General features: G+C 40.3%; 1 protein-coding gene across 1 annotated transcript in view; it reads right to left on the bottom strand.

The window, feature by feature from the left end:
* Window positions 1–2,191: 2,191 nt before the first annotated feature.
* The window catches only part of LOC109858366 (myb-like protein Q), a 35,472-nt gene continuing 24,847 nt past the window's right edge, over window positions 2,192–12,816 (bottom strand). Inside the window, exon 2 of the mRNA XM_020435525.1 lies at window positions 2,192–3,665. Coding sequence (XP_020291114.1) covers window positions 2,192–3,253 — 1,062 coding nt within the window. The 5' untranslated portion in view covers window positions 3,254–3,665. The remainder of the gene's footprint in view (window positions 3,666–12,816) is intronic.

Genomic DNA, 12,816 nt, shown 5'->3' with positions numbered 1-12,816 from the left:
ATTAAATAATATAATTGCCATTATTATTAATGATTTCTTGCCAGCGTGAGAGCAATTTGTATATCCCATTTTTGAAAAATTAAGAAAAATTTGTATTTTGTTTTATTCCAAAAACGGACAGAACTTTCCGGTAGATCTAATATATATATATATAAAACGCAATATACGGAGTGTCTGAAAAATTCTGACCGAGCCGAAGTGTGAGGGTAGATCGGATTGGTCCTAACCGAAAGGTCATGTATTATTTTGCAAGATTCGCATAGTTATCGAGCGATTAATTTAATATATGTGACCCACAATTTGAGCGCGTGGGAAGCGATGATTCGCACCCCCCGTAGGCGTAAATAATGTTCAGTGTTGTGTGAGGATCAGCTGATCGCTGTGTCACACGCTCGTTTGTTTGCTCCACCTCTTGCTGTTGGTAGATTGCATAAAAAATAAGCTATTTTTCTTTGCAACTCACGCACGCCTACAGAATCTGGATCGCTTCCCACGCGCTTCACAATATGTTACTTAATTGCTCGATTTGCTGTTGCAAATTTTGCTAAACGCGCGGTACATGAGTTTTCGATTCAGATTAATCCAATCTACCTTCGACTTGGTCAAAATTTCTCAGACATCCTGTATATAAAAAACGCAAGTTTCTCATATGCATTTTTGTAAAAATTATTTCATTGATATACGCCACGTACTTTCCAACAATATTTAAATAATCTAATATATGTTCTTCTCTCAAGCGCGTCCAATTTACGTTATATAAATAAAGTATAACGCACGTCTCTCAATTCAATCGTGTGATCATGCGTGACAGATTTATTATAACACCAGTGTTACGCGATATTAAACGTGTAATATATATGCATACATAATAAGCAATACATAATAAGCGAAATATAATATTTATAGAAGCGCGTTTTACACAGAGAGATGCTGAAGAGATAATACAGCGTGAAATAATACAAGCACAAACAAAACACAGGTTTCGACCGCGATCCCGCACGTGGTGGTCCGATCAAAGGGCATCTAATTAATTCTAAGCAAAGCCAGAAACGAACACACTTTTGCATCACAAAGGAAACAGGTTTTGCCGCAAAATGTTCTCGTCTCTACTATCTTAACAAACAACAAGAACAATTACATTAATCGTCCGGAAAACCGCAATGCTCGCGCTTCGTCGAAAAGTTTCGCGGAAAAACATCAACCGTCTGATTGCGTTCTTTAGGCGGCACACCTCTCTCCGTCATCTCCGAACGAAAAAGTTTCAAGATAAATTACGCGAGAGAGATAGAGAAAGAGATTATTTCTCTTGTTAAAATTATATTATTTATCCGGACTCGATTTCGCAATGTTTTCTTTTGGTCGCAAGAAAGCGGCAAAGAAAAAAATTGTTTTATTCTAACGTTGCTTCCGCCGATCTCAAGCGCATTTTTTTTTTTTTTTTTTTTTTTTAAACGGAGTATCTAAAATTCTCGAACTTATCGCGCGCAAACACAAAAACGTTTTATTTTAAAACCTCGAAATAGTTTTCGCGAGCAATGCATTTCTGCGACTAAATCATTCAAGGTCTTCCGTTCGATCTGTGCTGCATATACAATGCGGATAGAGGATCGGTGTAATAATTCTATTGCAGCCGCGAAGCTATATACGCGTTCCGCACACACGTGAATCCGTGTGTGACATAGTTTATATATATATATATATATATACTCGATATACCAAATTCAATTTAATAATCATAATGAAATAATCATTCCGCGTGTCTGCAATGATCGTTGCCATCCCGGTGGATTGGAGTGTTGCGTTACACACTATAAATTATATATATATATATATATCCGCGTGTATCCGCGAAATCGAGTCGCCCGTATAATTACGTTAGTACGCGCGGTTTTCCCTTTGGTTTTGTTATAATGCGATACATCCCGCTATCGATTAACCTTTGCCGGCTGGTTGCTGGATTTTCGTCAATAAAAAAAAAACAAAAAACAGAAAAAAAAAATTTCAAAAATCCATCTCTCCGGGTTTTTTCGCTTCGCTTCGATGATTTTTACAATTCGGCGCGCGGCGTATGTGCGCGTTTTACGCGATGAACCGTAAAACTAGCGCGATCGCCTCGAGCGACGGATAACGAACGAACGAACGAACGACCACCGAAAACACAATAGACCAGGAAATTCGATCATTCAACTACTCACTCTAGAAAGACCTCGGATTCGCTTCGGGGCAACACCAACCTCGGCAATACGATGGCCTTCTTGCGCCGGTTCTTGAGCGTCTGCGTGGAGAATTGGAACTCGGACGTTTGCACGGGCGAGTGCGGGCTCAGAATCGTGATCTTTCGATCGCTCCCGCCCGGGCTGGTCAGCGAAAACACATTGGTCGGCGGCGGTAGACTCAGATGTTGCGGTATCTTTCGCTCCAGACCGGTATTGGCGAACAGACCGCGTCGCACCTCGGCGTTCAGACTCTCTTCCCGATGAAGGAGATTGTCGCTGCTCTTTGACTCGACCGTAACGACCCTGCGCATGTCTTTCGTTGACGACGTAAGAAAGCTCCTGTAGTGACTTCTGGACGAACCGACGTGCGTCTCCGAGGACGACGACAGCGATTCCATCGACTTGGAATCTTCGCTGTAGCGATCGTCCGCACTCAAAAAATTCCGCGACAATCGCAGACTCTCCATCGATCTGGCGATCACCTGGCCTCCGCCTGCCGTTAACAGATGCTGCTGTTGCTGCTGCTGTTGTTGTTGTTGTTGTTGTTGTTGCTGCTGTTGTTGCTGCTGCTGCTGGCGTTGCTGTTGCATCTGCAGCCTCGAGATGCTCTTTATCTCGGGCTCGTACTCCTCCTGACTTGAGCTCGACTGCGGGCTGCGACTGGTCGACATAAAGAAACCGAGTCTTGACGAGCCGTACGACTTGGATTCGTCGCTAACGTGAAGCGACGACATCATCTTTCTGCGCGCTATCAAAGATTCCATTTCGTCTGGCACGTCGAGCGAATAACGGCTTCTTTCATATGTTCTGTCACGCGTTCGGATCGATGATGTATTATCGTCGTCCTTAGGCAAGTTCTCCACTTCGTTCTCGGATGCGCATTCCATCGTGTCCGAATCCTCGGCCGATTCCTGCGTTCGCAGAACTCGTTTACTGATTGTGGATGTAAACTTTGCGGAGGAAGAGGTAACCTTCGTTGAGAGCCGATTCATCAGCGTGACCGCGTCACGTACGTCCTCGGTGTCGTCCTCATCCATTTCTGGAGATTCGTTAATTTCGACCGAGAATAGAAAAGCTGCGTCGAGAACTGTTAGAAGTTGGAATTATGAGAGGATAATAAAACGGACCCCTCTCTCCCCGAGGTGAGAACGAACGATGGTGATAATAACGTTGGAGAAAAAAGCGTGACGCAGGTTGTCGGAAAATTTATTCGCGGACAGTTAATCCGTCCGGATTATAAACCTCCGTCTGTCTAGACTTTTAGCGAGACGAAGTAGGTTGGGTGTCAAATTTATATCGAGAACGGAAAGGTGCTCCGTCGTAATTCCACGTGAAAAACGTTTTCTCTTCGTCAGATCGTAACGCGCCGTTCGCGGCTCTTCTTTTTTCTCGGCTGCATCGCGCGTTCGACTTCACTTACGCGATCGTGTCGCTTAAAATGTCAATAAGCTGAAAATCAATGATTTCATTCAACACTTGTGACAACAATTATTTCAACTTGGAGCACTTGGAGCCATTTTTACATTGTTCTTTGAAGTTTTTTTTTTTATCGATAATTATTAACACAATAGTGAGTGTCATAAAAAAAAATCTATAAATAGCTATCGCGTGTTTTATCACTGGTTAAAATTATTCCGTTTGGATTTTTGAACTTCGTTTCTGCGTCATAGAAACTTTTTAGTCAGTTTTTAAAACAGACATTTGACATGAATATTTTTGACAGTTGATAAATGCTTTCAACACTACACGCGAGCGCGCGCGCGCGCGCGCGCGTTGCTCTCTGTGAGATCAAAGACTAACTCACCGGATCACCGAGATTAAAATGTACAAAACAGATTTTGCTTGTCGTTTGTAACTCTAGTAAACATTAAAAAAAAATGTTTGCTAAATATTGTAGCACCTATGCAATTTTTTCGTTCGCACACACACACACACACTCAAAGAGTTAATTGAAACAAATACATCGAAAAATCAATTTTCAGTTCGCAAACAATCACGAAGTCGATTAAACTTCAAAATGTTGAAATCGTTAAAATGTTGAAAATTTATCAAGGAATAAAAAACAATTCACATACGTAGGAAAAAACCTTGGTCTAAAATACAAAAAAAAATATTGAGCATTGTTCTCTGTACAAGGCAACGAAGTTAGTTGGCGTACAATGTAACTTTCTGTAAACGTGAAAAGGTTAAACCGGGGCCAGTGTTTGTGAGATAAATAATAGAATGTGACCGGAACTACGAGACATTTGCACGACAATTCGCGAGTAACGACGTAAATTTGTGATTTGAACTCCGACCAACGTTTTCGACGACGACTGGACGAAAATTTGCATAAAACGATCGCGTGCTCAAGAAGACAAACAAGAACCGGAAGAATCGCATCGATAAGCGTAAATTTGAAGCGGGCTTCGAATGTGCGGTATTTGTTCGCGCGCGCGCGCGCGCGCAAATTCCAGTTTTTCCGCAGAAAAATGAACTCATGTTCGGACGAGAGCATCGATTTCCTCCGCAAATTCGATTAACGCGAATCGGTCGTAATTCGCTTCTAGTCGGCGCGAGATAGAATCACGTGGTATCGACATATCTCTACCACGTGATCTATTTCTCTGTGTTAACGGCGGAGGGGGGGAGGGGAACATTTATAGTTTCCGCAATTGCTGCCCCATGTCCGTCGTGAAATTCATGGATTAAAGCGTCCGTGCACGAAGACGTAGTTTCCGCCGCGTGTACGGCCAAAGCTTTTGCTTGGAGGGGTGTAGCGCGTGTGTAATTGGCTCGCACAGCGTCACATGTACGGGCAAGAATTCGATACAAGCTCGCAACAATAGCCGGCATCGGAGACAATAGAGACAATAGGCGCACTGCAGCGAAAACCATTCGACTGCATTCCCCCCTTTAAGGCGAGCTGCAAAAGCAGTTGTGACGTATAAATGAGAAAATGGTCGAACGCTTTAAGTGCCGACGCGATACCGTTTTATTGTCTACTTAAAAATCTGCGACAATCACAGCGCGGGAAGAATGATCTCCCGCGACAGTAAACAACGGTAATACGGGTCGTTTCTCAAACGACATTTTCTCTTTACCGTCCGATATTACCCTACCCGCCGCGGGTTTTTATTAAAAAAAAAAAAAAAACTGGCGAAATAGAATTTCAACATCAAAACGTTTCCCTCACACAGAAAATTTTCATGGATTTTTTAATTCGCGGTCGCGAGCGAAAAACCAACTCGCGCTCTCTTAGGAATGTTAATTCACACACACACATATATATATGAAATAATTCTCGGTATTAAGGACCGTGTAGTTATGCGGTACGTAAATCGCATTAATTAATACACGTGAGCGTGCGCATAAATTATTCCAAGCGATAGTGGGCGGAACAGTATAATCGAGGAAGAATGCGTGTTGTATTTCACTGCAAATGTGAATTTATTTCGCATCCTTGCAAGAGCAAGAGAGAGGGAGAGAGAAAGAGAGAGAGGGGAGAGAGAGAGAGAGAGAGAGAGAGAGAGAGAAAACGTAATTGTTCGATGCAATTACTCATCGGATAATGAGGAATATTGAACGAATTATTTAAATCACGTGGCAATAATCGCCGCCGTGAATTGGAGAATTAACCGGACACATACGTTAAACATGAAACATCTTTGCCATTGCGATCGTACGTGCAATTTCAATTCCGCATAGTCGGTAGTGCCGAGGAGCAATTTCGATTCTTCGAAACAAGTTTTGTCACAACCCGTGATTACTTCGCGGTACAGCCGGAAGCTCGATCCGATAGCAGCTGCAGTTCCATCGAACTTCGGTTCGCAAGGTAACAATACGAGAAAATCTCTCGCAGCACGAATACAAACGCGACTCGAAATGAAACTAGAGATGAGATATTTCAAACTATAATAATTACAACATTCGCTAATGCCGTATTTGATCCTCTCTCTTTCCTTTCACAGCAGCTCGGTCGGTTTTCTCTTTAATTTAAAAAAAAAAAAAAAAAAAACGTTTCCTGCGTTTAAAAGAACTTCGCAAAAAATTAATTTATATTTTTCTACATTTTCTGAAACGGCAAAACGTTCACGTAGCATTTCCAGTCGCCGTTGTGTAATACAGAAGATTCTCTTGCGGAATCAAAGTAAATTCTTCACATTGGTATAAAGAAAATCGTTTGAGGAGATGATATTGAGAACTACGACGTTTTGAAAATTTTTGTTTACTGATGCGCGACTGTTACGCGAGACTGTACCGATATGCCATTTGCTTTTAGCGAATCGGCTTGGTTTGCAAATAGTCGCCAAGAAATTCTGCCAAATATTTGCGAAACTCTGAGTGATCTATATCAAAGCGCGGGGCTTCGCAAAGACGACCTTCATCAGGTTACAGTTTAAAGTCGAGCTCGACTTACTCGACGTTCAATTTTTTTTTTTTTTTTTTAATAGTAAATTAAATTTTCAAATCTTTTTTTTAAAAATAAATAATCTCTCGCAGCGTGTATGCGACTTTCGAAACAAAGAGAATTTTCAATGAACGCGTATATAATTACAACGTATCTCGGTAAATGATAATTAAATTTGTATATACACACAAACCGTGTGTATGTCTGTGTTTTAAAAGAAAAATGCGCAATTTTTCACCGCATTGAAATTTTGCGACACACGTACATCTAAGAAAAAATCTTCGCTCTCAAAAAAGTCTGATTATTTTCGACGTGTTCTCGTTTTCGTACGATAAAAGTTCTAAAGTATTCACAGATATGAGTTTCCTGAGATCCTTAGAGATTTTCCGTGTGCAATTTTCCGAGTTGACACGGATATTTAATCTCCCAAATACGACGCTGTAACTTTAATAAAAAAACACAGAGTTTCCGTAATCAGATACTCCGTATCGCGAAAGCGCTATTTTTCCGCGCTTGATCCTTTTATTCTAAACTATCAAGGACACCCACGTTGCAGCCATTCAAGCATATCTAACCGGTGGCAGATTACCCGGCCGATTGCACGCGAGGAGGTTTCGCCGAGCATTTTGCTTATCGATCGCGCTTTCGCGCGCGCGCGAGCTTTCGCGAAATCGTCGTCCAGATGGGAAAAGGATCTGGACACAATGCATTTTGCGCTCGGGAATATGCGTCTATTGTCATCGATGAAATTGGTGAGATCGCGCGCGATTATCGAAATATGCGCCGGCGTTATTCGTATTCTTTCTCCGCTCGATAATTGCATTGCGCGAAATGCTATATCCGCGGAATTAATGTGAAGCACATACGTGTGCTACAATCGAACACGGAACAGAATTGTAATCAATCGATTAATGGTAATTAATCAAAATCAACGCGAAAAATATTGACGTGAATTAACATTATATTACACGTGACGTACGTTCTTCTGATTGAGAGATTTGTGAAAAACCGCACAAATAATTTGTGTGTGTAAACACATTTCCGGTTGATCGATTGAAAGGATACAATCTTCGACCTTAGACTTTGTAGAAAAAAACTACTAGTCGTCGACCACAAACTGCGTTCAAGTCCGTCGTGCATATCAAGCCGCAATTTCTTCCCTCGCGATTAAAGCGCCGGGGCTGTACCCAGGCTAGGGTGCCCTATCCCGAAAGCGGATTAAATCGATTTCGAAGTATTTCGCGACTCAGAAGTTTCTGGAGAAACGCGATAACCTTGTTCTCTCGGCGTAAATGAATGGGCCGACCCCCCGGTAATTCCTTTAAGTGCGATCACGCATAGTTAGATATTATATATCGGCGAGCAGTCGCTGCGATGTCTCGCAAGCGCTCACGGCAAGGCTACGTCTTATCGATGCGAAATCGCGTTGCTTCCGGTTGAAACCGTTTACCGGATGATATAACGGCCTCATCGATTCCAGCGTCACCCCGGCTGTGGGGGTTCGCCTAGATTGAGAGGGAGAATATCGGGTTCTAGGTCACACAAACGAAACTGACTTCGTCCCAACCTTTCGGCTAAATTTCATCGCGATGACACGCGATTTCGCTATTTTAGCGGGAAGAGCGCTTCGCGTTCTGCATTTAACCCGGGAAACACGAGGATGAATCGGGGATACTCCGTCGACAGTACTGACACATCAAATTAAATTAAACAAACAATCAGAATTCTTATTCAATTATTTGCACGCGGAGATTGTACTTTAGATTTAAATTAAAAAAAAAAAAAAAAAATTTGTTCGCGCTCTTTTTCTGATAAAAAATAATGTTTATACACCTCTGTAATCATAATTGAAATAAATTGCACATAAATATTTTATATCGCGAAGAGAATATTTTCTTGTAAAAACACGTCCTCTCTTGAGCGTCTCTCTTTCATTACGAGATCGACCGAGAGGAAAAGCTCTCTCTGTGTGTTTCCTGTAGTGCTCGTTAAAGCGGTGTTCTAAGAGATGCGACGGAGGGAAACAACTTCCCCGCGGTAACAATCTAATAAACAAAACTGTTGAGGCGCGCGGTTGGAAACTGTTACAATTGTTTGCGCCAAAGAGATAAATTCAAATTAGGATTTCGCGTGAATGCAACCTCGAGTGTTTATCTGTCTCTTTCAAACCGCTGGGACGTTTGTCCATATTCATAACAAAAAACAATCATAAGCCGGAATCCGAGTTCATTCTTAGATATATACATAGTCGATGCAAGTAAAAAGCATATTCCGCATATAGTCGAAGAGTTTGAGAAGAACACACACCGTAGGGGTAAACAGTACAGTTATTGGCCTCCCAACAGTAATTGGCCATGTATTAAAGAAGTAATAAATATAAAAAAATACTATTATTATATTCTAAATTATAAACATTTTAATATTAATTAAGTTCTTCTGCTTCGAATAAAAGTAATATTATAGTATTTAAAAAGCTCAAAAAAAAAAACTTATTGTTATACGACAAACATTGGCCAACCGGCCAATCACTGTTTTTAAGGTTATGAAAACCATGTGACAGTCATTGGCCTCTTATTTTGAGTTATAGATACAAATGTAAGTAGGTCTGTTAGTTTTTAATGTGTTATAAATAAAATATTCATTACTATATCTTCATAAGTCAAAACAAAAAATTTATTATGTTAACTGTTATGTAAACAGATACTAACAGAACTCATATGGTCAATAACTGTCTATTTTCACTATAAAAAATATTTTATCAAATTTTGAATACTTTTTCAAATTTTCTAATAAATTTATTATTTTATTTGCAATTGTTATAGTTTATTTAAGCTAGTAATACTGAAGATTTACTTCAAGTTATTAAATTTAATTTTATAATTCACTCTATATAGTGCAGTTTTCCTTAAGTAGCCAATTACTGTATCTCTTACCCCTATCGTGCGAAATGTCTGTGAAGCGCGCTGTAGCTTCCAATCGCGTATAATATATACAGTAGATCCAAAAATATTGGCACACCCACGTTGTTAAAAATATCTTTATATAGTAAAGTGATATATTAATAGAAAATATGTCCATTAATGTCTTACGATATACGGAAGCAGAGCGTATTTTTCAAGAACTTTCGATATTGTGTAATTGAAGCAAGTTAAAAAAAAAAAAAAAAATGTTATATTCAAAAAAGTATCAGCACACTTGCGCGTTTTACACAAGAAATACACAATTCTCTTGAAGTTTTTATAATACGAAACGAGTTTTTTAATCTTGCACTCTGTGTTAAATTATCTCGCGACACATCGACATGCATTCGACCATTCATTAATTTCTTCGATAAATACTAAATTTCCAACTCTCTCTATTATTAAACAACTCCAAAACCATTATGTGCATTATTATTTAAATGTGAGTGTGCCAATACTTTTTAGAGTATATATGTAGGTGTACAAAAAAAAAAAAAAAAATGAATAACAATGAAAAATGACAATCGCACTTGTGTAATAACAATTGTGTAATATTTTTTTGACGAAACACGTCGAAATAAACACACACCAAGGTTGCGTAATAAACAACAAAAAAACGCAAACATGAGAATTAAACATAAAGTCAATAAAAAATATTGCGCCCGGTAAACAATTTTTCTCATCGATATTTTTGTTGAAACTGTTGCAGCGTATGTACAAATAATGCTGATTTTATGACCCGTAGCATTGAGAGCGCATTGAATACTGCATTCGGGGTCCTGTTTATAATATTTGGTAATTAGCAACGCGCGCGCATGTTCGCTATATACAATTCCCATTGCGTTATTATTTACACGTAATTTCAATTTTACGTATAAAATTTTACATTCACAGCTGCGCGCCGTATCCACGCGCGCTCTGAAATATTCGATCGGATGAAGATGCGATGCGCGGCGTCATGACAAACGAACGAGCCCGTAACATATTTGCCGCGCACATAGCCGACGCGCGTGCGTTTGTGTCTCGTATTACCGTAAGCTTCATATACAAAGGTCTTTGAGAAAAACTGGTTGCAAAGTGTCATGCAATACGGGCAGCGAAAATCGCGCGCCTCGCGCGATTTGCGAAAAAGCACATTACGGTTCCGTCCTCGCAAGAGTTTCATTAATTAAACACGATGCGTCAGATCTGTATTTTGCGTAAATAACCCCATAACATTAACTTGGTGTAGTCTAAAATTACACGGTAAAATCACGGTGTCGTTAACGGGCCGCTTGTAATCAAGAACAGACCGACACGATACGCAGCGAATGGACGCAGCTTACGTTATTGTTAAGTATTATTTCGTGTGTGTGTGTGTGTGTGTGTGTGTGTGTGTGTGTTTGTGGGTCAAGTTGCTGGTTTATCACGTGTGCACAAAGCGTGTGCATTCGTCTCCGTTTGCATACAAGCCGCTGCCCGCCGTACATTAGAGCCACGGAGTTTAGTGATGTCTTTATCGATTCCCTCTAATAGCACGTATTGATAACGTCATTACATTACGGAAGCACTTTCCGTAATGTGATTTCTACAAATAACTGCAATGCGAGAACTTCGTCAAGCTCGTTTTTTTTTCTTTTCATAAATATCGAAGACAAGAGATGGATTCACATGCAAAATATTACATTATACTGATTCCGGGATTAATTGTAATTATATATAGCTTCGCTCTTGCGCGCAGAAATATGACGAGAAAATTAACCCATTCTTCAATTATATCGGCAACTTCATTTACTTTATAATATCGTCACGCCGATGTGTTATTTCGCTTATCGATCGATGTTTACACAAAAGCAACGCGAATGCTCGTAATAAGTTCTCACACATCTGTGCGTTTAGTAAATGCATTATTTAATGAAGCCGCGAAGAGAGGTGGAAGGGGTTGAGAGAGGACGAAGGGGAAGGGGAGGAACACACCCCATTTGTGTTTTGTTGTTACACCGTGCGTGCGAAATCACACGTACGAACCGGGAAGCGTGCAGCAATGCTTAACGCTCGAGGACATGATGTCAATTATGAAAATGGTATACACACACACACACACAGAGAATCAGCTTAACATAATGCATACTTTCATAACCACAGGGACGACCGAAAAATGAATTTTGTTTCTCGCGTGTTTGACGTCGCGTCAAACACGCGAAAACGAGCGAAATGTCAGATTTTTCGACGCTTTGCGTCAGATCGCGTCGCGCGTCAAAATGCAAAAGCGTTCGCACGAATCACCGGTTCCGATAATGACCGTGCCGGGATGATTCACACAATCATCTCCGAAAAGCCCCCGCTCGAAATAAAACAAGTGAGCCTCGCTCGTTTGTTACCTAAAATAGATCGCTACGCGCAAAGTGCACGAACCGCCGACATTCTCTCTGATTTGGATCGACGAGCGCTATTCACAGCGTCCCTCTGTCAGTCTCATCTAAAATCTCCTCCGGCACCGCGGTAAGGTAAAGATATACGTTGCCACTGATAAAAGAGGTTCCGCAGATATCATCTTTCGCCTTTCAAGTAAATAGTACACTTCCGCAAGAGGCTTTTTTTTTTTTTTAATATAAATCTTCCGTTTCTCAAGTCTTCGAGTAACGTATGTAAAATATATCTTTTTTGAGTGCGATATTATATCGTGGAGATAAAAGAAAAAAATGTGGAAATACTTTATCTATAAATTGTATGCGCGCAAAATCACTCTCTCTCTTGAGAAAAATTTCTACAATTCTATCTGCTAATACATGACGGAGAAAAATATCAAAAGGAAGAAAATACTCTTCACGGTACTTCAGCTGTTTTCTTCAATGTCATAAAAACGCAACGATCAATGCGCTTTGCGGATTACAATCTCGTAACGTGATTCTGTCTCGAGAAAGAGAGAGAGAGAGAGAGAGGAAAATATCAAGTCAAACGATAGCACTACGGTAAACGAAACGATCGTGATTTCTTATCCGCGAGAATCATCTTCTTGGCTCTTCTTCAACTTTTTGAAAGGTAAAACCACTGGTCGTGAAGTATTTCAGCTCGGACGAAGCCAATGATACGAAAAATTACATTCTAACAATTCATCGATTCCGTCGCTAGTGCTTTTCGCAATGGCAAAGTATCTCTTAACTCGATTACACAGTCAGTAACGAAGCAGTTCCGAACTTTATGAGGTACGTCAATACGGTCGCGATTGGAATAACGAGCGTGGCGAGATATATATATATATATATATATA

This window comes from Pseudomyrmex gracilis, unplaced genomic scaffold (genome assembly GCF_002006095.1).
Source record: "Pseudomyrmex gracilis isolate BER0280 unplaced genomic scaffold, ASM200609v1 scaffold_200, whole genome shotgun sequence".
Classification (NCBI taxonomy): Eukaryota; Metazoa; Arthropoda; class Insecta; order Hymenoptera; family Formicidae; genus Pseudomyrmex; species Pseudomyrmex gracilis.
The sequence above is the reverse complement of the archived record's forward strand: the minus strand, read 5'-3'. Positions and strand labels throughout refer to the sequence as shown.